The 26,491-nt window shown below is 51.1% G+C and overlaps 1 protein-coding gene across 1 annotated transcript in view; it reads right to left on the bottom strand.

The window, feature by feature from the left end:
• The window catches only part of LOC142414145 (uncharacterized), a 126,146-nt gene that overhangs the window by 7,497 nt on the left and 92,158 nt on the right, over window positions 1–26,491 (bottom strand). The window contains exon 9 of the mRNA XM_075511047.1: window positions 4,303–4,449. Coding sequence (XP_075367162.1) covers window positions 4,303–4,449 — 147 coding nt within the window. The remainder of the gene's footprint in view (window positions 1–4,302; window positions 4,450–26,491) is intronic.

Raw genomic sequence — 26,491 nt, 5'->3', positions numbered from 1 at the left:
CTTCACCCAGGAGCATCCTGGAGGGCAGGATCCCTGCAACATGTGAAGGAGCACCAGGTCATCAGCCCAGTATGTTCAGGTGAGCGCTAAGGCTCCAGTATGAGAGATCAGGCAGGTCCACTTACGTGTCCTTCCAGAGGGCTGGATGGGGAGAGCCTCTGTGCATAGAGAGACCTCCAGCCCACAGCACTCAGAACAGAGAACCCTGTTCCCTGAGAAGAGAGCTGAAGGAACATCACTGATCAGGAAGACACATAAGGATGAATTTACATGGGAAGGCGCTAGCGTGTACTCCCCAGCAAGTCTCTCCTGTGAAGAAGCCTGCAGGAGCGTAGCAGTGAGGTGGAAGAATGCTCCCACAAACCAACACAGCTGCCCAGCACGGGAACGTGGCCAGCACCGCTGGAGTCGTGACACCACCTGAAGCAGAAAGCTGGGACTAAGTCTTGGGACTAAGATCGGGTGAACCACGGTAAGACGCGAGCACGCATCCAAGACTCAAGTGCAGTCACTTTGCTAGAAAGGGGAATCAGCCTGGGGAATGATATGTCGATATCACATGAACACTGAAGGAGATGACGGTGGGGCTCTGAAGAAGGCAGAGCTGGGTTTCAAGGTATGAGCAAGGATAGATTTAGGAAAGGAGCAAGGCTGGCATGAACCTCAAGAGGTTGATAGCACATCTTCCAGTTCTAAGACAGCAGAACCTGCAAGTGCCCTGTCCTCTGTTTACCTGACCTGAAAGATCTCCTGTGATGCAGAATCCTCAGGCCACTGGCAGTCTGTTCACGTGCTTTGTTCTCCTCCCCATTAGAAAACTGTTCCTAACCTGAATCTTTCTTGATGCAGGCTATGCCCGTTAGTTCTTGTGTGTGCCTTCATGGACATGGAGAACAGATGGCTTTGTTGCTCTTTCCAGGAGTTTCTTACATGCAGCTGGTGGTGTGATTTTCCTCAGTCATGCAGGAGGAAAAAAACCCAACAAAACAGCCAGATCAGAAACAAGAAAAGAAAACCTGTCTGGTGGAACTCACTGCCACACAAAGAGACAGCAGCTGAGTGCCCTGTGAGAACAGATGAAGTAATGAGGGTTTTATAAAGATAACAGCTCCCAGAGTCAAAACAGCTTTGCGGAGAGAAACGCCCTGCTCCAGTAGATCTAGATCTCCTTGTGGTAGCCACCAACTTGTCCTCTTTATATCCTTTCCCACCACAGAGGCAGGCAGCTCAAGGCTAGCTGCCTTCAGATGTGATGAAGGAGACGGCCCTGGAGAAAGTCCAGCCTCCAGCTGAAGGGCACGAACATGAAAGACCACATGGTCATGAGCAGGGCTGGGATGGTGAGACATGCCCGGTGGCTGAGTGGCGGAAGGAGCCAGTCCCTGGGGTCACTGTGGAAATCCACCCTCTCCTCTCCCAGATACAACACATTGCCTTTCTCCCACCTGCGGTGTAACGCCGTGGCGGCTGTCAGGGGAGGGAACGTGCCGGTGGACTCTTAGCCTTTGCAAGTCTCCAGGACCTGACACCCAGTCTGGAGCACCAGCAGGGTCCCTGGCATGAGAACACACCAGTCCTTTTGCTGCACAGCCCTGGTGCAGAGAAGCCTTCCTGGAGTGAGCTGGAAGCACAGTCCCTCCCTTCCAGCTCCGTTTTCCAAAGCGGCGAGCGTGGTGTTCTTCGGAGCTCCTGCTATGATGATTTATCCAGGTCACGGCGAGGACAGCTGGCTAACTGAGGTTAACAGCTTTCTCGGTTTCATTTCAAAAAGACATTAGCATGGGGGCTGTATTAAACAACGATATGCCAAATCCTGATTCATTCACCAGGAGAGCTCATGATCAGGTGGGGGGACTCAGCTGACAGGCAGGGCTGTGCTGCTAGCCTTTCCTTAAAGAGCAGGACCATAACTCATGCTCCCAGTGCTAAATTACACCTGACACTCCTTGCAGAGGGCTTCTGGTATGTGCAGCCTGCTACAGGCATCCTGGGACTGCCAGCCATGGCAGCCCGAAGCCCCCAAACCAGGAGATTTATCAGCAGCCATGTCTGGCTCAAAAAACCAAAAAAAGATTGGGGCCCTTCCATCTGGAAGGAGGATGATGGAAAGCAAACATGACAGAGGTCTGTACAATCAGAAGTGTCACAGGGAAGGTGACTAAGGAATGACTGTTCATGGTCTCTTCCAATAAAACAACAGAAATTGTCAGGGGACAGGTTCAAAATAAACAAAAGGAGGTGGCTCTGCATCCCACGCGTGGTTTAGCAGTGGAGCTCCCTGCTACAAGACACTGAAGGAGCTGGATAATATCTGAGTTACAAAAATAGTTTGACAAGTTATGGATGAAAATTCCTCAAGGGCATTAAACACAAAGACTCCTGCTTGGGCTCAGGAAGCCCCTTCACCACAGAAGGTGGGCGGGCATCTTGGGGCAATATCACAAGCTTCCCCTGTTTTTCCCAGGGGAAAAGAGCTCTTTCCCAGGCATGGGTGTAAGCTGCTGTCAGACACAGAGCTAGGTGGAATGCTGTTCTGACCCAGAATAGCGTTATATTTTTATGTAACAGGGCTTGACGTTCAGTACTTTAATTGGGAGTTTTGTAAGAGAAAGTTTAGAGCTGGGCTGCTTTATCTGCCACTATCACACCAAAACCAAGCAGCTAGGCTCAGCTGAACTCAGTATCAATGGATGGAGGGATGGGATGGGAAGGGAGTAAGACAGCGCAACTATAAGAAGAAACAGAAGTGTGATTCCCGCCTTCCATGCCGTCCTTGCACAAATCAGTACACAGTCACCCGTATACACATGCAGAACAAAACGCAGGCACGCACTGACACCCTCGCAGATTCATTTGTTCTGCACCATTCAGCCACGCAGACAAAGGCACACAAACTTCCCGCACCCAGCCTTCACCAGTGGGCAATCAGAAAAGAGGCTCGCGACGTGCAGTTCAGCCCACACACCGGGCTGTCTCTTCACACACACACAAGCACGCGCAGAGAACAATGGATGACTTGGCAGTAAACGGAACACTATCTCCTTATTTTCCCTCAAATGCAATGAACATAACCATTGCATCATATTCATATATGATGCAATACATATATATTGTTCATATATGTTCATGTTCAGATGAACATATTCATCATTACCAAATTAAGTGGAACAAAATGTTTCCACTTTGAATAATAAGGGACACCCCCCCCCCCATTTTAAAATGCTGCCTTCTGAGCGGCTGCTCAGACAAACCAGCTGTGCTGAGCTCATTCCTGCCATCCAGCATGCTGGTACCTGATACGCCAATATCAAGAGTACCTGGTTTAGTCTTCCAGGACACTGAGAATATTTAACTATCAAATTGTTAAAATAGACATGATTTTTCTGGCTTATGGGGTGCTGAAAGAGATTAGAAGTGGGTACCACGGAGGACAGATGCAGGTTAAGCAAGTAATCCTGCAGTGTGCAGCAGCAGCAGCTGCACAGATTTTCAGGATCAGCTCTCTTCACCTCTGTTTGCCGTACGGATCTGAACCACAGCTTGTGGTCAAAATCTGCTCTCGCCTACAGGTGCCCGAGTGGACATCAGGCAGACAGCCCTAGGGCTGAGGCGACGGAGGAGCGGCATGCTCTCCCAAGCCAGATTCACATGCAGGAGGAGTACACTGTCTGAGCAAATGGTCTGACCCCTGGCAGCTTCTGAAATACAGGGACCGGGAGAGAGGAAGGAGCTGTAGCAGGGCAGGGGCAAACAGACCCGGCACAGAGAGGACTGGCACAAGCGCTGCCCAGCAGGCCTCCTGGCAGGTCCGCAGGGCGATGAGGCTACTCCCACCCTAATTGTCTGCATGTCCTGGAGCAAACTGAGGATTTCGTCCACGGCAGCATAGCTGAACAGATCTGAACAAGCCTCGTCTCCTGCCTCGCTACACGTCACTGTTACCAGCAGCTAGGACAGCGCTGTCCTGGGAGGCATCGTCTCTGCCGGCCACCCTGTTCCCTTCTCTCCAAGGAGGTCAGCAGCAGGGGCAACATCCAGGACATCTGTGCGTTACAGCGGTCACACCCTCAAATCAGGTGCAATCCTATTTACAGTCAGCAGAGCCATAGCTGTCTCCCCGGTTCCCTGGACTTTCCCCTCCTCACTGGGAGTTGACAGACTCTACTTTCGCGTCTTTAGCCCTTCCTTATGCTGCTACGTCAACGAGAACAGTAGATTATCACTATTGCTGCGAATGCCTTAAATAAAGTTCCCTTCCCAGCCTGGGCTGCCAAGCTAGAGTGGACTGGCATCTTCTCCTACCTGCTTCTGAGCTTCCTCCTGCAGCTGGTGGCTGGCCTCCAGGTCCTGGCTGAGCTGCTGGATCCGACTGCATTTCTGCTCCAGTTCTGCCTGCCTCTCCCTCTGCTTGGTCTGCAGTTGATAGATCCTCTGCTCTTGAGCATCCAGCTATTGACCCGCCCAGGGAAAGAAAGAAAAAATGGAAAAAAAATCAATTAATACTAAACGGCTTAACAAAACCCCGAACAGCACAGGCCTGATGCTGCTGGGGGTGGGGATTGTCGGGAGGAGACACCCCCCGCACACATTAGCTGCAAAAACCTGATGTTCTGGGGACAGGAAGCCAATATGGTAGGTGTGATCTGACACGCACGCCCGCGGCAGCAGTGATATGTCCAACTCAGGGAAGGCAGAGACTCTGCCGCACCGGGGTACCTGCCTCCTCTGCTCACGGAGGGGGTGTCAGACAGTCTGGGTGAGGGAAGCAAAGAGCAACTGAGAAAAAGCAAAGTTATTCTTACTAATAACTAAATAACCAGCTCCTGATCTGGCTGCGTGCTGGGGCTCTGTGCTCCTCTACCCTGCGCTAAGGACCCCTTCAGGCATTTCCCCCGTGCCTGCCGCCCACGGAGCGAAGGGGCAGGGGAGCTCCGGTACCCTGCAGCTCGGCCATCCGCCCCCCGGTCCTGCCTGAACAGGAGTGGGCTTTGAGGGCTCGGCATTTTCACTTCTTGGCGTCCCAGCTGTGAAGAGTTTACACAGCGAGGGAGCAGGAAAGGATCATGAATGTCAACCAAGGAGCAATTAGCATGACAAGACTAAAGTATCGATCCGCTAGAGCCAACAGTGCTGCAGCAGCCCTGCGGTGGAGCGGCTCCCCGGCCACTGACCCCGATGCCTTTGCAATGGACGTCTCAGGGATGCTGCTCGCCTTCTTCCAGGGGCGAGAGGAGCCACGGCCAGCGGGTGCAAAGGCGTGGGGCTGGGGCAAAGGCTCTGCGTGGCTCCTGCCCTGCTCGTGACAGGGAGGCAAGAGAAAACACTGGCCACGTAGCCCAAGAATCGATCTGCTTGGTGTTTTAAATTCAGCATTAAGAAATCCTCTGTGCTGCTGGGCAGGGGCTGTGCAATGCCTTGCCGTAATCAAGGGTCCTACGTGCAGCAAAGTGATCACTGCAGGTGAGAAGAACTTTAACTGCTCAGGAGTGACTGGAAGCAGCCTTGTTTCATGGGGAAAGGGGCTCTCCAGAGCTTCCTGATAACACTAAGGAGGTAACGCGCAGGGGACAGGCACCGCAGACACCCTGCGAGGCTGGACGAGAGCGGCGCGGGTGCCGCTGCGCAGAGGAGCAGGGACCAGGCAGAACATGCAAAGAACAGACTTCTGGCAGAGATCTAGTGTATTCTTCTCCCCTATCAATAGGTCCCATATAGGTTATGCGTCTCTTCCTAGAAACAGGAAAAGCGGAGGTCCCGAGGGCCCGCAGGCACTGAGCTGCCCAGGTCTCTGCCCGCGCTTCTTGCCCAGACCTGTTGCCCTGCCCCGTCCCACGACTCGCCCCACAAGCAGCCTGGCTGGGGGGCACAGGCACGGCTCGCTGGTTTTGAAGGACACAACGGGCCAAATGCTGGGAGGGGAGGAGCGTCCCAGGCTCTCGTGGCCGGCCTGGCCAGCGCTGCAGGGCCCGTGACACTGCTCTAGCAGGCGCGGCCTCAGCTCTCCCACGACCGTGGCATCACGCACGAACGCGGGACCTGCCTGGCCACCGCCAGCTCCGCTCCCGCTTGCCTGCCCTCGGGCAGTGCTACGCCGTGTGTGGGGCTCTCCCAAGAGCAACACCTCCCAGAGACTTCTCCCTTCGGGGCACGTGTCCATCTGTCCTGCTGGCAGTGCCGCTGCCCCCAGCCCCCTCCGGGCCCACCTGCCTGCCCGCGCCCCACAGAGCTGCCGAGCAGGGCTGAGCCCTGTCAGCAGCACCCGGGACGTCCTGCAACATACACAGCCACTGCAGGGCCTAATTAATGCTCACTGTCTTACTAAACCTAGAGAGAATTTCGATATTAATTAAATGCTAACTGATTAGCAAAACATATTTACTGAAGACTGTCACCCAGCTGTCAACATTCAATAAATACATTAATAATCAATTTGCATGTAATTAACATAAAATGACGTTAATGTCTACATTAAAGATGTATTGGAGACATTGTTACTAGCACGGTAGCCTGCATTCCTCCAAGCCGTATTCTGTAGGCACGTAACCCATGCAGACGCACAGTGAAAAAGCTGTCCAGCAAAACACCCCCCAAAAGAAAAAAAGAAAATGGTTAAATTCTGAGTGGATCTGAGCGGGTGTGCGGGTGCCCGCATGCCTGTGCACTGCGATAGCAGAGACCATCTTTGGGCTGAGGACAGGATCCAGCAGTGAACACCGCGTGCTCTGATGAGCAAAGGACACGCTCCGGTGTCGGGCAGAGGACTGCCAGACTCGAGGGTTGCTCTTACTCTGCCGGCAGTGACAGCCGGCTTCCATCGCAACGCGAGCACAGGCCGAACCAAGTACTAGAGACGTTCTGCAAATCCTCGGCTTTGCCTTGGCACAAATGTATCTGAGTCGTCCCGATCTAGGAAGATTCCCCAAGACTCCCGTGTGGTGGTTCCTTCCTGTGTTTGCCAGAGAACAGAACAAGCACGAGGGCACGGAGGACTTTTCGCGCGCCACCTCATTCAGCCTGGCACAGACAAAACCCTTTCTTCCCCCTCCCTCTCTGCTGTGTAAGGCTGCCGGGCTGTGGGTCCGACAAGCTCTGCACCGCTGCCTGTGAGCCGGGAGCCGTAGCTCCTGGCCTGAGGTGCCACGTCCCTCGCACAACCCCAGGCGCAACATTTCCACAGCAGTCCTCGACCACCTCTGCCCGCTCGTGGGGGCTGGATGACCAGCCAGGGAAATTCCTGGCGGCCGGGGAAACGGCAAAGCCAGACGTTGGCGGTGGCTGGAGTCTGGGGCACAGACCAGCTGCCTGCCATGCAGAGACGTTGAAGAACAAAGAGATAACAAAAGTAGCGAAGCATCTAGGGAGTGCTTGTTCTCCCGAGGAGCAGCAACATATTTAAAATCCATGCCAGGACGTATCTCTGTACAGCTGGCCCCAGGAACCCCCTGCTGCCTGACAGCACCCTGGCCGAGGACACAGCAAACCCCTGAGACAGCCGGCCGCTTGACCAGGCGAACCACACCAGCAGCACAGGCTGACAGGCGCAGAACACCCTTCCCTCCCAGCAGCCCCACGACCCCAGCGCCCACCCAGCAGCACGGGGATGCAGAGGGCAGCGGAGCCTCCGGTCACCACCGACCGCAGCGCCCGCGCCTCGGCGGCTGCGAGGGGTGCGCGGGGCCGGCAAACCAGCCGGGAGCGCTGCACCTCGGCACGGCCGGGCCCCGGCTCCCGCTGACGGGGGAGACAGAGGTGTGCGCTGGGCAGCTCACAGAGGAGGCATGGGGCCCTTGGTGGAAGGATGGGCGCCCACCGGCAGGCACCAGGCTGGATAGCTTCCAAAGCTTTATCCGCAGCGCCAGCCTGAGAGGGCTGAGAGATGGAGAGGAACTGATGTCTCCTCAGCATGCGGGATAAACATCCCCTTCCCCCAGCTGCAAGGCAGGTGAGTGGGCTTTGGAGGCAGAATAATTCTAGGATGCTCAGTGCAATGAAGCTCCCTACCAGCTTCCCGGCAACAGAAACGCCTGTGACAATAGGGGATGTCATATGGCTTCATGAAGCAGCGTCTGTCTTTGGGTCTGAGTTCGCTGAGAGGACGTACCCTGCGCAAAGCAGTCCTGCCTGTCTGAGCTTGCCTCTTCCCCTGCGTGCCATTCAGAGACAAGCCCACATGTCCTTCGTCCCCACACAGACCCACGAAGCGATTTGCTTGCAGCAGGAAAGAAGGTGGCATGTTTAGGGTGAACATCCCCCACCCCCACCCCTTCTCTTCTCATTTAAGTGGAATCAATTGTGCCATTTCTGCTTTGCTTTTCAAAAGCAATTACTTTCATGTCATTTCTACAGACATTCACAGAGAGCAAGAGAGTGCGGGCTTGATTATCCCCCCTCCCATCCCCATCCTGTGGCTTCCGCAGTGGCGGTGAAGTATTAAATTAAATGAGGTGTCTATGGAGCGGCGATGGTTTCAGGTCAGAGGCGCTATGGAAAGCTGTATGCTGCACTGCTCCTGTATATGTAAATGGATATATTAAAACCACTGATGTCAACTTGCAGCACTCATCTCCTCTGCTCTCGGGTGATCAAAGCTGATTGCAGAGGCAATTACTGCAAAGGAAAAGAAAATCACGGCCTCCTGCTCATCCCTGAGCTACCGGAGTTTAATTGCTTAGTGTAGCTGAAGCTGCCTCTCCATCTCCCTGGTGTGCACACACACACATGTGGGAGCAGGGCACGCCATGAAACACAGACAGGAATGGGCATCTTTGGGGATGAGCAGTGAGAAACACCCCAAGCCGGGGAAGACCGCAACATGAAAAATTATGATGCTTAAAAATGAATTAAACCACTACAGCAGGCAAGGCTGTATCTTAGCAAGCTGCTGGATCGATAACACAGGGAGAAAATCAGGGCAGCATAATACATGCCCATAAGACAGCATCTCTCATTCTCTACTCTATGGTCCTAGATTCACAGTAAGACTTCTTCAGCCTTTTACAGGCTGTAGCTAATCAGGCTCCCAAATCCTCGTGACGTAGATCAGAATTGTGACCCTGTTTTACAGCTGAAATGACTTGAAAGAAAGGTATCGGTGCCTGCCCTGAGAAGTCCTGACTCCTCACCCTGTGCTTGCCTTTGTATTTCACATGCCCTTCCGCGTGAGTACCAGCAAAGGCAGGGGACATTTTAATGTAAGCACAGCGCTCGACCAAGCCACAGCCAGCACGGTTTCAGAAACCAGGCTGAGCTGTCCAGCTGCGCTGCTGGCAACGCTCGGTAACTCGGTGCTGGCCAGACTTGAGCTGTGGGGTACCGGCTTCACATGCTGTTCATTCAAATGGCTTCTCTCGGTGCAGCATGGAGGGCTGGGCCAAGCCAGGTGCCTCTGCGTATGCCATCCTACCTGCCTTCCTACCCCTGTTTCTCCCCGAGGCTGCATGCCAGCATCCGTTCGCTCCTCGGTGCCACGCTGGCGCCCAGCCTCCCCGCCCGGGCACGCTGTGCTGGGAGCGCGCGCTGGCCGCCGCAGCGCGCTGGCCGCGTGCGCGTGCTCTCTGCGTGCCCGTCTGCCCGTGGCCTGGAGCAGGGCTGTGCAAAACGTGAGACGTAAGATCTATCGCTGAGGTGTTATAAGGGGGCAAGGAGGTCAGTAAAGAAGATGGGGGGCAAACAGAAGGCCTGCCGTTCCACTTGAGGCAGGAACATATTTCTGGAAGAAATAACTTCCACGGAGCGTCAGCCAGCCCCTTCACCCTGTACCTAGGCCAGCGGGTGTGGGACCCGAGCAGTGTGAACAGGTCCTGCCCGAGCACCTGCAGGCTTCTTGTTATCCCCCCGTGTTGCTAGAAATGCTGGTGCAGACCAGTTCCTGCCATTGTACCGTTATCTAACGGGACTCAAGGCAGGCCTAGATATTCCCCAGGTAAAAATCCATGCACCCCACCAACGGCCTCATGCCTGAGATGGGCGAGATAAGGCTAGCAAAGGCTTGAGTCACGTAGCCCTTCTGGCAGCCCACAGGCCACGCACCGCGAGCGCATGCTGGACTGTGATCACACACGAATTTGCCCACACGCTGTGTCTGCACTAGGGAGCAGGAGAGGCCAGGACACGTCAGTAAGCACACGTTAGTGCACACATGTAGGAGCTCTGCCCGGTGCCTGCCCAGGTGCTGACGGCCGTGCTGCTGCTGTGTAAGCGCTTGTAAAAGTGCTGTGCTGGCCTGGCCACGAGAGGTTTTCTGCACAGCTGTATTGGATTAAGTCGCTGCAGCACCTGATGAAACAGTAAGACAGCACCTTCAGAGAAGTCCTCCTCCCCGCTCAGCCACCACGATGCTTGCTGGAGGACAACAGGAGGGCCAGCAGCTTTGGGGAGCCTGTCAGGCTGCTTGGAGGGCACACACTGCTTGAGCGGGATGGCGAGCGACTGTCCGTTCTGTAGGAGGGGGAGACACCTGCCTGGGGAGCAGCAGGAGCTGCGGCGGAGCCTGGGCGGTCTGGAGGAGGACGGCCTGCCCTCTCCTGCCGCAGGGCAGCCCCTCTGCCAAGGCCCTTCCCGCCCCGGGCTGGGCCGGGCGCAGGCGCCGCCATCACGGCGGGGTGCTGGGCAGCCGGAGGCCCGCGGTGCACGGGCGCAAGGGCTGCGTCTCGGAGCGGGACCCGCGGGGTGCTGCCCCAGAGAAGCCCGAGGGCAAGGCCTGGTCCCTGTGGGCGGGAGGCGCCCGGGAAGCCTGCAGCGAGGAGAGGTGCCGGCAGCGGTGGCCTCACGGCACATCACGGTGTCACGAGGGGTGTCCTGCGGAAGGCCGCAGCCGGCCTTGAGGCACCTGATGCTTCTCTGTGACCTCATAAGCCGCTGGAAGCCGCCGTGCGGTGGTGGCACCGCACTCGCCCGGGGCTACAGAGACCCCAGGAATTTATTTCCTGCTGTAACCGAATTCTCTCAAATGGCTGCCACTCTCCTCAGCCTCGGCTGGGCTGAGTGGCTCTCTGTGAAAGCTGTCCTCACCTGATGCCTGGGGAATGAAAGACAGACCCGGAGAAAAACAAAAGCTGCAATGCGTGGCCGGAACAAAAACCAGCAGCAATTCCCTCTCAAAGGCAGATGAATGGAAGCACCTAATGACGAGGACAGTTCTGCCATCCTACGACTGCATTTGGGAACCACGAGTCAGGCCCCAAACAGCAAGTGTTTACAAAATTATAAGTGCTAAGTTACTTTTTCTTCTGAATTTTTGACCCTTGAGGGTTTCACTTTTGCACTTTTCTCCTGAAGCGCTGGAAAGTGAAGTAGCTTTTTTTTTAAACGGCAAACAAAGCCTGGGACTCTGGTCTGCCTGCTTGATTCTACAACTGGAGCTTCAAAAAACCCACAGCAAATCATGAAACCCAGAAGTAAATCCTGTGATCTGCTCAGGCTGCAGGAACACCAGGAGCCTTCGGCAGCGCCTGCCCAGGCCCTCCCTGCCCGCCGGTGGGCTCTGCCACGCGTCCTCCTCCCTTCCTCGTGAATCTGTATTTTCAGCCCAAGGATGCAATTCTTTTTTTTTATGAGCTGCCTGTCTCTTTTTGTTTAGCCAAGAGTGCTCAGAGCCCTTCCCCCACCTCCTTTTCCACTGCTGCTGCTGGTTTTATTCAATTCAACACTTGAGGGAACTGCAGATGAAATGTCTCTGAATCTAAATTGCCAGCGATAGATCTAACAGCCTTTTTCCCTCTCCCCCTCCCCAAACTCCCCTCAGACAGAGTGCTCGAGCACATTGTCTCTGCCTCAGTCGGCTTCAGCTGCAAAATACCAGCACCAGGACAGGAACCCAACAGCGGGAGCACAAAGCTCACACAACCCTCTCCTGCAAGAGCGTGCAGGCGGGAGCGCGGCAGGAGGAAGGGTGCTGTGACTGAAGAGGCAGAGGCCAATTGCTGCCTAAAGGCAGCCCGAGTCCAACAGGTCCCTGCACGGGCACGTTACGTTCTGCTCATGGCCACCTACGCGGGGCACCGCAGACAATCACAATACGCCTATTTTGCAGGGCACAGGCACTGGCTACGCTCTCCTGGGTCTCCTGCATGCAAACAACTGATGCCCTAAGCTACGCGCAGGCTGCTGCAGCCGGTCTCAGTGCTGCACACAGACATCCAAACTAAAACCAGGCCCACCGTGTCTGGAGGGGCAGCAGGCAGAACAGCCTCTCACAGCACGCGCCTCCTCACAAGGCACCATGCAGAGCTTGGAGGGGCAAATCCTGAGCATGCCTCTGCAATCACAGCGAAGGGAGTGCCGCGAGAGCTGTGGGTGCTGAGCCAGCAGCTGAAGGGAGAGGAGGTCATCCCGTCTGAGCAGGCAATCACTCTGGCATCGGCCTGAGGAGCCAGAATCACAGAATCATAGAATCACTTAGGTGGGAAAAGACCCTTAAGATCATCGAGTCCAACCGTTAACCCAGCACTGCCAAGCCCACCACTAAACCCTGTCCCTAAGCACCACATCTACATGGCTTTTAAATACCCCCAGGGATGGGGACTCCACCACTCCCCTGGGCAGCCTGTTCCAATGCTGGACAACCCTTTCAGTGAAGTAAAATTTCCTAATATGCAGTCTAACCCTCCCCTGGCGCAACTTGAGGCCATTTCCTCTCGTCCTATCTCTTGTTACCTGGGAGAAGAGACCGACCCCACCTCTCTACAACCTCCTTTCAGGTAGCTGTAGAGAGCGATGAGGTCTCCCCTCAGCCTCCTTTTCTCCAGGCTGAACAACCCCAGGTCCCTCAGCCGCTCCCCATCAGCCTTGTGCTCCAGACCCTTCCCCAGCTCCGTTGCCCTTCTCTGGACGCGCTCCAGCCCCTCAATGTCTCTCTTGGAGTGGGGGGCCCAGAACCGAAGATGGGAAACCTGCTTCTTCTTTGGGTGAGAAACGGGAGAGAACTCTCTCACTATTGGTAGTGCCTATGTGCCCAAGCATTCACATGCTCAGTATGGGGTGCATGATGACATGCAGGCAAATGGCATAGGAAAGGATAGGAAAGGATAGGAAAGGCACACACTCTTTGTTAGAGGGGAATCTAGTGCCGTTCTTGCTAAAGGACTGCACATCTCTGCAGTAAGCAGAGCACGTCTGCCCCAACCTGCCCCCCACCGCTGAGCTCCAAGGACAGCTGCCCAGCAGAGCAGTGCTCGAGATGGCTCCGTCCTTCAGCTCAGCTTGGCGCTTCGGGAATGCACCTGCAGCATGGGGGGAGACGGGGTTTCACATCCACCAGGAATGGATGTTTCTTCTCCAGTGCCTCAAGGCAGAGCTATGCCCGTGAGCCTGTGGGGTCAGGAAAGCTCCCCCCACTCCTGCTGCTGCTTGCATCACACCCGTGCTTTGGTGAGGGGTCAGGAATGACACACGCAGGGCATGCCCAGAGCCTGAAGCCCGTGAGCATGTCTTGAGCGTGGGGTACAGGACAGAGGAGAGCTTTCTCTGCAAACTCCTGCAGCCTCTGGACATGTTGCTGGCAGCGGTGGCATCGGCTGTAGGGTTGGAGGGAAGAAACACTACATGATGGTGCCCTTGCCACACCGCTGCTCGGCCCCCCAGGCTTCACCCACAGTCGCTGCAGTAATAAGCGCGGCACGTGGGGTGGTGGAAACGGCATCAAGTTCTTTGCTAAGGGAGATCTGCGTAACCCTCTGTTTCCATTTGAATGGCCTTTCATTTTGTCCAGTTCAATGTTTGGTGATTGTTCGTGCTGTCTGGAGAAGCTTTGATTAAACCTCCTAATTTTCGGCTAAGCTTTTTCTTTCCATAGGGCAAACCCTTGACCTGAGAGCATAGAAAAGTGGTCAAAAGGAAAAATAACAAGGCAAAGAGGAAGAAGGGGTAAAAGCCAGGAGACACAGAGGAATGAAAAGCTTGAAGGAGCCACCACACATGGGAAGAGACTCCTGCAGCAGTCCTGCCAAACAGCTCGCTCCGCAGAGCTCGGACTCACGGCAAGACCTGGGGTTCCTCACTGTGCCTGCCCACGCTGCTGCTGCGGCTCCACCGGGCGAGAGGACCGGGTTTCCGTGATGCCCCTAAATCCGCTCCTTGGCAGAGAGGGGGAGAGCTGGGTAGCAGTGCTTTCCGTTTCTGTGCAAGCATACAGAGGCACTGAGGTCTTCCACGACCGTGTGTTACAAACGCAGGCTGCGGGGCTCGCACCGGCAGCGAGTGCTCAGCAGGGAGATGCACAGGGATGTTTCATCATTTTAAACCTTGCCAAGGTAGAGCAGAGAGACGACTGGAGAGAGCTGCAGTCCTTTTCTTTGCAGACAAGCACAGGTCTAGGTACTATGCCAGCCAGGGTCTGGCAAGCTCCCGTCTTGTTTTCGTGACATCCGCAGGGCTCTGCCTGGGGATATCTAACCCGCTGCCCCAGACTTGAAACTGGACTGGGTACAGAACTACAGTGACGATCACACAAACACACAGATAAATGCCATTGCCTTTGGTGCTGGGGAAATTAAATGCTTTTTGGCCTTTGGCTGCAGAGAAAAATATTAAAATGTAGGCAGAATATTATTGAAACAATAAATATTTTTTTCTGAGCGTAGAGACAGAAAGTGAGACATTAACTATATGAGGTACGAAATACTTCACTAATCTCAAAAACCTGGTAATCCTGAAACCTAAAGACAACAGCTCAAAAATGTCAACTTCGCAATTTCCATATTATTTTAAGAATAAGACTAGTTGGTGTGTTTATTCCACAACTGTAAATGACACCCATTTCCACTCAGATATTAAAAAAACTCAGCTGACCTCTGTCATGCTTCCCAAGTCCTTCAGTCCTATCTGAAATTCATTCGTAATGCACAGATGGTCAGTATAAAAATCTCCCTCATAATGAAAGCATATGTTGAGAACAAAAGCAAATAAACGGGGTATAAAAATAAACATACCAAGAGGCATCATGCTGACTGCATTATAGATTTTCATATTTAATTAAAAGAAAATCTGCCTTTGGGTATCTGTCATAAGAACAGAGTCCTGCTGTGGAATCCACGGCCTATCTAGGATCTGCAACAGAGCCGGTCGCTGCCGTATCTGCGCTCCCAGATGGGGCTGGATCATCTGGCTGGTCCCGACGCTGCTGTCGCCTGGCCTCGGTGACGAGCAGGGCCTCAGCCCCGCGCGAGGGGCCGTGGTGCCTGGCAGCTGATACAGGTCTCTGGGGCTCCGCAGGGCGCCTGCAGCGGGTCACGCGTGGCACATGCCGCAGCGGCCTCCGGAGCAGCGGCAGCGTCCTGGACGCCAGTGGTGAGGTGGAGGACCCAAAGGACGGGGCGCTGCGGAGCACAGTCCTGCCAGCCCAGCGGGGCACGCACGTGCTACCACTGTTCTCTCAAACAGGGAAACCGAGGCCCAGAAAGGTTTCAGTGGCTTGCGCAAAGCCACACTGGGACTTGGTGTAGCCTCGTACAATGGCTGGCTCCTGTCCCAGAAGGATCCGTGACACCGCGTTGTCCTGTTGCAAAAGCTGTCGTTCCCCCCCTCGTTACCTCCACCTAGTAACCCTGCTCCTGTAACGCTCTTCTCCTGGGCTGGTTGGGAGAGTTGACAGCTTCGACTGAGCTTCAGAGGCAAAGACCCAACAAAAGCGTTAGCACTGCCTGGAAGAGCAAACATCTCTCCCTGGTGCAGGAAGCATCGCACAGTGATGAGGAGAGGTTTGTGGAGGGCAGTACCAGCAGGAACCAGCTTCAGCAAAGTGAATCTGATATACACGAGAACGCGGGAGGAGGCAGAGCGCAGGAGTTACGAGCAGGAAGAAACGGTGCATTTCATTCTGCTGTTACTTATCAAGCTCTTTGTAGATCTCTCTCCCACAAATTAGCAATTCATAGTATTAAATGTTGTGTAATTAGATTTTCAAAAGTCTCTGCGGTAGATTGAATTGAGAGATAGGGACAGACAGGGGATGACCCCCATCCCCGGGCAGAGCTGCAAGAGCAGCACAGGTGCCAGCGTCCACGTGCCGACTGGCCCACGGCTCGCCCCTCGGCACGTCGGCCTGATGATGAGTCGGTCCGGTACAGCTTTCCACAGAAATCTGGCTTGTTATCTGAAATGAGAGCTCACTCTTCACAAGAGATTTTCTGCAGTAGGGCTGCCATGGATCCAGGCATTTTTACACCCGTCACGAGGAATAATCAGGCAGCCCTGCTTGGTGTGAAGTGCTAGAAAGGGAACTGCTGGGGAGACGCTGCGTGTGTGAAAAGGAGCGGAAAAAGCATCATAAGGCAACGGCTGAATACCACCAAGACACAATCCCTCTGGCAGATCTCTGAATTCCCTCCTCAATGGAAAATTCAAGGTTTTGTGATGAAACAAGAAATCTACAAGTAGGCAGCTCAGAATATATAAGTCTTCCCTGCCCGACACTCCTGCATCCTGACTCACTGTATGAAGGGTGTAGACGTGTTCCTCCCACTCCTCATCTCCTCTTACTGCAGCATCCCTCATCTCCAACCAGCATATCAGGTGATGACACGTGAAATACAGGTTATTTGGCACACTCTGAAGTGACAGCGCAGGGTCTGGTTTTCAGAAGTGATGGATCTCTGCAGCTCCCATAAGCATCAGCTGGGTTTACAAAACCCTGGATGCTGGGGAAGGGGAAGCAGAAGCTGTAAAATAACGACACTCTTCGTTGGTATGTGCGTGCACTCTCATGTAAGTGAGGGGAAGCCCAGAAGATGAAAGACAGGCTGTGTACAAAGAGGAGCACAGCGAGTCAGGACAGTAACTGGCTGACATGGAGGTACTGCTCCTGGGACTGTGCTGTGGTCTCCAGCAAGCACTTCTGCTGCACTTGACTCACTATCTCAGAGTGCCTTAAGGAGGTTTCATGATGAAAACTCAGCTGAACAAGACCCTGAGCAACCTTATCTAACTTTGAGGTTAGTCCTGCTTTGAGCAGGAGGTTGGACTGCAGACCTCCTGAAGTCCTTTCCAACCTCTAGTATTCTGTGATTTTCTGCTTCTAATTCTTAATTCATGCTAAATCATACAATTGAATGGGATTAACGAAGACTTGGTATAATGCCTCATGTGACTGAAATATTAACATACCAGGGGACAGCTCCTCAGAAGATTGCTGTTGACTGCACCGGTTCAAGGCATTGTGCAAAGGAAGTGCTACGAGTGTACTGTGCAATGAACTCAGCTAAACCATGAGCTCCACAGTGACTACAAACACAAAGAGGAAACAATCAGATTTCTAGGGACAAGTATGAAAGCAGGAGTAAGTAGAAGGAAAAAATCGGAAGACACAACATGAGGTGCAACCAACAAGGGAAATCAAAAGTGGCAAGTATGCATTTACTGGAAAGACTACGAGAAGAGTTAGCTTGCTCCTCCACAGAACAGTACAATTATTGACATACGATGCGAAGACCAGTCTTCCGTAGCATCTTGTTCCAGTCTTGTCTAAAAGGTCAACAGCAAAAAGATGGCTATCACGGTTAATACCAAGGACAAAGAGGCAGGATTTCAGACTCAAACAGGTACGGCGTGCAGTTATAAGTTCGACATTTTCAACCTATCTGGGTCTATGGAATCCCAGTGTAGGGTATGTAAAGAATTGACTGAGGCAGTTTAAGAGCACGTAAGACCTCATGAACTACTGGAAGACTGACAAGCGGCAAATATAGCGTCTGTCTATAAAAAGGGAGTAGAAGAAAAAGAAGTCAGAGAATTATAGATCAGTCAGCTTAGCTCCAATTTCTGGAAAACCAGTAATTAAACAACTTGTAAGCACCTGAAGGATAACAAGGAGATGGGTAACAACCAACATGGATTTGTCAAGAACAAATCTTCTCTAATCTAAGTTCCTTCCACAAAATGGTAAAAGGTTGTCGATAGAAGAGATACAACAGATGTCATATATCTTGACCTTATAGAAGTTTCTGATGCTGTCTCACATAGTCTTCTTTTAAGCAAGCTAAAGAAACATGATCTAGATAAAACTACTATTAGATAAGGTACAAAGGTAGCTTAGGTACAAACCTTGTTGAAGAGCCCCATCACATGAGTAGTTATCAATGATTCATTGTCAAAATGGAAGGATGTACCGAGGGCTTTTGCAGGGCTTGCTCTTTTTCGTGCTGGGGATTATTAACGGTGTAGGTGGTGGAATAGAGAACGTTAGTTACACTTGCAAATGACAAATCTAGGTGGAACTGCAAGATTATTGGAAGACAGGATTTAAAACCTCATAAACTGGAGAAATGAGCTGGGAGGATAAAGTGGCATTCAATAGAGATGAGTGCAAGGCCTACACAGGCAGGAATCACTGCTGCATATAGGGAGTATCAACAGTTGCTAGGTAGGAGCTTATCGAGATGGGGCTGGTACTACTGGGGACCCATACAAACGCAAGCCAATGATACTGCACTGTTGTGAAAAGGAAAACGCTATATTGGATGCATGAACGGGATGTAGCCTGCAAGACACGTGAAGTCATCCGCACGTTTGATCCCCAGCTGAAGCATGGTGTCCAGTTTGGGGAACTGCACTTCAAAGGATCAGTGGAGCAGCTGGATAAATCCCAGCGGTGAACAGTGTGAATGAACTGAGGTCTGGAAACATGACCCCTGAGGGAGGAGTGAAGGAGTTCAAATGATTTAGCCTGCAGAAAGATCAACTGAAGGAACCATCTCTTCAAACAAATAAAAACACGACTCCTGCAAACAGCAAGAATATAATCCTTTCCCCATGCCAGTGAGAGAAAGCACAAATAGTAATGGTCTTAAATTACCTTAGGTGAGAGATTAAGAAAAACTTTTTAGAGGAAAGGATAGTTTGAACTGGAATGCATTGTCTCGGGCTGCAAGTCTGTAAGGTCTCCATCCTCAGAAGCCTTCAAGACTAGATTATACACCACACCTGCCAGGAATACCACACTCAAGGGTATGAGGATGGACAGGTAGCTCCTCACGTGCTCCTTGTAGCCCTGCTTTTCTGTCACCCTGTAGCCACGCAGGCAGAACTTGCTGCTTTCTACACAGGTACAGCTGAGGCAATTGCCGAAATGTCTCATGCTCCGAACAGCTAAGTCCCAGCGAAAGAGGGCAGGAGCTCTCTTCTTATGGGAAAGCAAACAGCTGATAATCCCCTAACCTTGACTTTTTCATCAGCTTGTGTGTCCGAGCTAAATCAAATGCCTAAGCGCAGAGCAAAGAGTGTCTCTTCTGACAGCTCAGCGAGTGCGTGAGCCAGAGTAAGCCTGGTTTGTGCTACAGCAGACATGCAGATGATGTCACTAGTGGACAGCGTCACCAACTCGGAAATGTCTCCTCTAATTAAAGATGCCATTTTAAAATGCTCAGGACAGTTTATTCAGGATTGCTGAGGAGTCTTCTTCCATGAGAGCTTTCAGACTGCAAAGAGCAGCTACAGGATGAGAAACACAACTGCAGCTCTCCCTAAGCAGGGTGCTAAGAGACAGTAAGATCACAGGTATTATCTGCAATATCTTTGTCTACTTTGCCTGCAAGCTCAAGGAATGCAGGCAACCTTACCTGTTACTGCAAGCACAAAGCTAGTGTGCGGCACTGGAAACTACAGCCCAGGGACAAAGGTCTGGGCTTCTCACCTGGAGAGCAAGTTCCAGTACAACATCCACAATATCAGAGAGCTCATTGGCTTCTAGCGTTTCCTACTGTATTTCAAAAGGATTCCACAGGCTGTTTCAAGCCTGGATGCCATGATTATAGAAGACATCTCATTCACAGATTTGCAGAAATTTGGATGTCTCATTTGGTAGTTCTTCTGCAGGCTTTTGCAGCCCGATGGGCACAGGGGCTGTTTGTCACGCAGGAAGGCTGGGGAACACGTCCAGCAGTAGGCTCCCAAATCAGAGCAGAAGCTTTAGGTTTTGAACAGAGAAAACTTCTTGGCCTTTTTTTTCTCCTCTAGCAAAACCCAGGGTTTTTTTCATCTTTTAGCTAAAAGTCGGAAAAAGCAGTCAGCAGCAAACTGATGCGAATCAGAAAGGAATGCATAACTTTTTTGAGGTGGTTGTCACACATCACTCAGTCTACCTGGGGGACAGAACTCAGGAAATTTGAGTGTATGAAATCTTTATATTTTACACTGGAATGCTGGCTCATTTCCCCTTCACCATAAGCGAAGACCTTAAAAATTTAACTGCTCATGCCAAGGTCCTGGTGGCTACAGTTAGGTTACTGCCAAGCTCCAAGCCAGAATGATTTCTGCTGGAAGATCATTGACACAAAAATCCACTCAGCTGCTAAGTGGCTAGGTGAAGAACATCAGCGAAAAAGGCCTCTGTACACCAGCTGTTTTTCATACTTTACCGATGCCATAAGACAGTCCCGATGCACACAGCTGTATCTCCACTGAAGCAGCTGCGAACTCGTGTCTGCTCCACGGACCGACTATGTGACTGCAGGCAAGCCATTCTGTAACCCTGTGCTCAGAAACCGAACAACAAGCAGGAGCTTCACTGGAAAACCTTCAGGAAAATTCTTATCAATCTATCTTGAGATTTCCCGAGGAAACAAATTCCCCAGCTCTTCTCCAAGGAAACATTTGAGACGCAAATATGAGGAAAGTGGAAGATTTGATACACATGGCCTTATCATCCCTGCAGTTCATGGGAACGCCTGTGAAGTCGGGCTGATTCACTGGAGACCACGAGCATGCAGAAAAACCACAGGTGAAGGCTCTGGCTTTTGAAGTTGGTGCCAATGCGTTTGTGGTTTGCTCTAGGGATGCTGAGGCATCCCTGTCAATATTGAGCACCCCATGGTATCCTGATGAAGGAATACACAGCATTTATAAACACTATAAGAGAAACCTGTTTTATGAACATGTTGCAGACGTGATGCGGAGCCCCACTTCACCCACCTCTATGGCTGTGGCTTTAGCAAGAAAACAAAACTCAGCTCAAGCCTCCCGGCCAGACTTCTCCCAAAAATCGCCCACCACATCCCAGACACTCAGCTGAGCCACCCGATTCTGCAGCACAGCAGGAGCCCTCATGAAAACAACTCTTCTGAGTGGACAGGGTAGCCCAGGTACACGCTACCACTTACTAAACACTCCTTTGAACCCCTGCTCCTGTACCCAAGAGGAATTACTTGTCTTGAGCATGACTCGCTGCTGAGACAATGTGACTCAAGCTAAAGAAAACAGATGGGGCCTGCAGACTGTGAAAGCAGACCACAAGAAAAAAGCTTCAGGGCAGCACGATGCAGCAAAGACAAGACACCAGCCTTACTGGGGTTAGGAAGTGCTGGCAAACACCTGGGCCGAGCAGAGTGCCCGGGGCGGCAGGGCCAGTGCAGCGGCTGTGGCAGGTGCCCCTCGCTGCACCCGGAGCGTGCAGGAACAGCCGGAGCGTGCCGGCGTGAGGCCCAAGGAAGCGGCAGCAGCGGCTTGAGCAGCGGCAGCCCCGCAGGCTCAGGGCTGGCAGCCGAGCCCCTGCCCCTGCCCCCGGGCCGGGCTCCCTGCGGCCGAGCGCTGCCCGGCCAGCAGTCTGCGGGCTGGCTCCAAAGGGCTTCAGGCGGTGGCGAGGCTCTGCGGCACGGGCTGCTCCCCAGAACCTCACCAGTCATTGCTGATGGGAGGTTTAGAGGCGAGATGAGAAAATATCGCAGAGATAAAAGGAGAAGATAGGAGGAAAACCTTAACCTCACTCTGCAAATCATAATAGCTTTGTCAAAATAAAAGCCAGGGCTAAATCCTCCCGCTGCACACCTTCCCACTCTGGAAACCGTTCAAGCACAGACATTTTCTATTAGCTGCAAACTCGGCACACATAAGGGAGAGACTCTAGCATAATATCTGCACAATAGCACCTCCGTGCAAACCTCTACTCTACCAGTAATGGGAAATTTTCACGATGTAAAGCAGCAAGGTCACACGATGTGTCCAGGCAGCCCTCGGAAAGGCGCAGTCTCTCCAGATATTACAGAGGAAAGCTCAGAATTGCTCTTGGTTCATTAGGCTTTGCCTGAGGGGTTTTCTTCCACTATTAACTACAAACAAGGTTCAGGTTCTTGTTACTCAGTTTCGTGTGCGCAATGCAAAAAGGTGAAGGGGAAGGTTTACCAAGAGTCATTTGTAAACATGCTAAGACAATTCAGATATGTTTTTAAAACCCATCAGACATCCTGTGCAGTAAGTCACCTTAAACAAGAACACTGAAAAAGCTCTGTCAATACAGCAACATCTTTTTCAGCATAGAAATTTTACATCAACATTGGCAAAGAGTCTGTGCATAAATTACAGACAGCAGAACATACAGTGCAATTTCCTTCCCTCTAGGCACTGACACCATGTTCCACTGCAGCCTGCCTGTTTCTCCCAGCTTTATGACCCCGATGAGATGAGCTCTCACTGTTTTTTTCCTTGTTACATTTTGATATTTCAAAGCATGGCCTGCTTCTCACTCCCATCTCCCTGCTCCACATTATTAATGAATTGGAAAGCAGACATCATTAGTTTTTGGAGACCATTTCTTTTAAAATTTACAGAACCCTTCATCTGAATCCCCAGAGCCAGTCTGCTGTTCTCATCTTAGAATCTTATTAGCATCATATCTCCTGGATCCTGCCATGCAAACTGCATTGCTATGCACTTTCTAGCACTTGACCCTTTTGCGGACGGAATTAATTTCCTCTTTGAAGATAGAGCAGCATGCTGTTGTGCTCGTTAAAGAAAGAAAACTCAAGCTAGAAGATAGGAAACAAGCAGAGGATGTTCCCAGTTAAATATAGGCCACTATAAGGTTTTACATAGGCAGGTTGAGAAAGAGAAAGATTGGTCAAAAGAAATAATAGACTGATGACGCTTGATTACCAGAACCATCTTCCAAAAGAGCATGCAAATAAACCAATTGACAATACGCACTGGGAATTTCTGGTTTTATGGCGTACTCCCCATAGCAGCGTTGTCTTTGTCTGCAGCCCTCCGCATCCTCCACCTGTTTCTGTATGCAAAATACCCTCAGACTTTTGGTTGTAGAATTAATGTGAATAATACAAAGAACCAGAATTTGCTTCCTGCTTGGGGCAGTGAAAAGGTGCCCACGCTGTATTTGAAGTGCATAAAGAAAAACAGCCCTGGTAAAAAGAGGTCTTTCTCTGAAAGAATATAATATCTAGCACCCCAAGTACATTGATGTCATTACTACCATCCCCTCAAAAGGTACAACATTCCTAACGCATGGAGTAAATTAGAAAATTTAACGTGTTTGTTGCTCAGTTTGGGCTATTTCTGGTTCCATAGGACTACTGGAACTGAAGAACTTTCCTCGTCTGCATTATTTTTACAGTTTTGGTTCTGCTGTCTAGTTTTAGCAGCAGTCTTCACTATGACTGCTGTAGAGGAAATTCCTTAGGGTGAAGGCTTCATCCTTTCCATAAGCTCATCGGGATATGTTAATAAAGAACTGCAGAAGTTTATTTTAAGTAACTTCTTGCACAAATACAAAGCCAAAGAGCACGGAATAGCAGAGCAAGGCTTAAACCTTCTCTATCGGCAAAACTACCAGACTGGACTCGGGAATCGGGAAGGGTCCTGGATGACTCAAGCGACTGGAGGTGGGATGGGCCACCAGTTTAAATCGATAGTTGACTGGATTGCTCTCTTCTCATGGCTGTGCAGTGGTCCAAGTGAAAGGAGCAGAGAGGGGTCCAGCTAGTCTCAGCCACACCAGGGGGCCGCAACTCCTGGGCCTGGCGTCCTATTAATATCAAAGAAAGAGGGAAAACCTCCAAAGCCAGGGGGGGACTGGAAGAGGACAACTCATTCATCTCTGCACACATCTGCCCTACCCACCAAAGCCAGCCCAGAAGTCAACCCCGGAGACAGTCTTTGCTGTGAAGCTTGGTTCTACCTCGTTTAACTCACACAACAGCCGAATCTTGATAACTACGTCCAGGCATCTCTTTCTAGCACACCAGAGCACACGTCAGAGAAGCTAACTAGTTCCTTTTCGAAGAGCCATACTCAGCAGCCCAGTCACCTATCCCTCCCCTTTCTAGCTGACCATGGCCTGTCACATCAGTCTTCCTAGGAAAGTAAGGTTCCCAGGCACAAATTCCTCAGAAAGTGATAGGAAGGTACCCTGTGGTGTGCGCAAACCCCAGGTGTTTTTTACAGGCTGCTGTGCTAGTAATACTGGGTGAGTGAGTATCATGTCCATCACCTTATCCCTTACCATGTCCTCCAAAAGAGCATGAGGAGAACTGCTGGAGAACTGTGACTCACTCTTTTCTTCTTGTTTACCACTTGCCTTCTGAAAACGCGGGGGATGTTCGTGCAGAATTCATCAGGCAAATGGCGTTAGCAGCAGCAGCAGCACAAGTGCCAGACACAGACTGGCAGAGAGCTTATGAATAGCACGATGAATGATCTATAGCAAAAGCCATGGGCAAGAGCTAGCCATTAGTCTGGGGCTCAGTAATGCACTCTTCAAGTACATTACTCACCAATCCATCAGGCAACCTGCTAAAGAACTGAGAGATTCCAGCACTTTTAAATCTGTAACGCAATGGCTGGCAGCCTGCACTACATGCCCTAGGTTACAAGGGCATGGAGGAAGACAATTCATTTTGTGTCATAGCCAGTATTTCTTCTTCTCCTTTTCTGTGTGTACTTAAGAAATGGACCTTCTATTATCTGCAGATTAATAGCTAGGAGAATGCTCTGGTGTCTCCGTTAACATTTACTATTGAGGAATGCTTTCAAAGAACGCCTAACCCTTGCAGTTGTCATTAGCTGGACTACGTATGGAAACATGCATGAGAACAGATGTGAACAGACATTCTTAATTTCAAAAAAGTGCCTACAGTAGAACTATTTTAGAAAACTACTACAATTACAAGACACTGTTAGAACACTGGATACGACAGAATTAAGGTTGCCAGCATAGTCTGGGCCCTTCTGTATAAGCATACGATATGGTCTCCAGTAACTGATCCTGTACTATCCTGGACTTACTCGTTCACAAGGTGGATAACGTGCACAGAAAAGGTAATCGCTCAGTCTTTCCTTTTCTCTCTCACAACTTAGTGTGTGGCTCCAACTTACATTTAGTGCACACTTTTCAAACCTCACGCAGAACGTTGTTATTAATCTCCTTCTGGGAATTTCTATGACATTCATCATTACCTAAATTCTCCAGGTGCATTACCTAATCTCAGCACCCCTGTGAGGAAAAAGTTTTATTATCTGCACTTTACAAACGCAGAATAGAGGCAGAGAGAGATTTAAGCACTAGATGTGTCCTCTAATTTTAGGTGCTTGATTCAAGGTGTCTAGTTCTGATTTGTGAAGCACTTAACAACTTTATAGCATTTCATATGTTTCGAGCAAAACTGTGAGGGCTCAGCAATTCTACAAAGAAACACCTTCATGTTCCAAGCTGAAAACTTTGAAGGTAAGGACAATTAGAGCTGTCTACGAGGGTCCTGGCTCGTCCGCTGTCTCCATAACGTAACCAACCCACGGCCGTGCCTGTCACTAAAAGCAACTCCCCACCGAGACAACTCCCAAGCCACTGCCTGTCGTTCATTCAACACTTCCAGGTTTCCACAACAGCTGGGTGAGAAATCCCACAGGCGGCCACCAGCTTTGCCACGCGTCGATCCATTCACGGAGCGGTAACCACGCACGCAGCGTGTCGTCGAAGAACAGTGGTGTAAGGCAGACGCGCAAAGAGGCTGAACTGAAGCTGCACGACCGTGCCAAGTTTTGCGATTTGGGAATGCAGCCAGGGTGTGGGACTAGTGTGGGACTAGTGTGGGACTAGTGTGGGACTAGTGTGCTCACATGGGGACAGAGCACGCGGGCAATGCGGGGGGAAGAGAATCCCAGGCACTCCCAGCAGAAATGGCAAAGTTAAGGCTAATTCTGAAGGCAAGGTGCAGCACATCGCTAAAACATTTCTGGCAAGAATACTGACATCTTTACAGAAATACCGAATACTGAAAGCTTACAGAAAGCACAGGGGCTTTCGTGTTTTTCAAGGAAACATCTGTAAGGTTCCCCCCCAGACCCTGAACAAGTCACGTGTTTGTTTCTGTTAAAATAATTTTTGGCAAAACTGTGTTTTTCCAGAAATATTAAAGAAAAATCATGCCAAGACAAAAATGAATGTAGAAAATTTCAGGTTTAAAGCAGGTAAGGAAGTGGCAAGCAACCAAAAAGAGAATCTTTTGATGGAAAATGTCAATACTACCTTTATGCGGCAATACAAGTTAATTGTATTACAATAGTAGTATGTACAAGTAATAACGCAGAAATTAACACAGGAACTTCCAACATTAAAATTTAAATAGTAAATTAACTTTGAATACATAGTTCTAGGCACACTTTTAACCTTACCTTGCCAAAGTCAAAGTCTCTAATAATGAACATAGCAAAACCCTCCGTTTCGCTCCCTAACCCTGTTTTCGCCAGCCATCGCTGCTTGGACATCTCTTTTAAC

The sequence above is a fragment of the Mycteria americana genome, chromosome 8 (assembly GCF_035582795.1).
Source record: "Mycteria americana isolate JAX WOST 10 ecotype Jacksonville Zoo and Gardens chromosome 8, USCA_MyAme_1.0, whole genome shotgun sequence".
NCBI lineage: Eukaryota > Metazoa > Chordata > Aves > Ciconiiformes > Ciconiidae > Mycteria > Mycteria americana.
The sequence above is the reverse complement of the archived record's forward strand: the minus strand, read 5'-3'. Positions and strand labels throughout refer to the sequence as shown.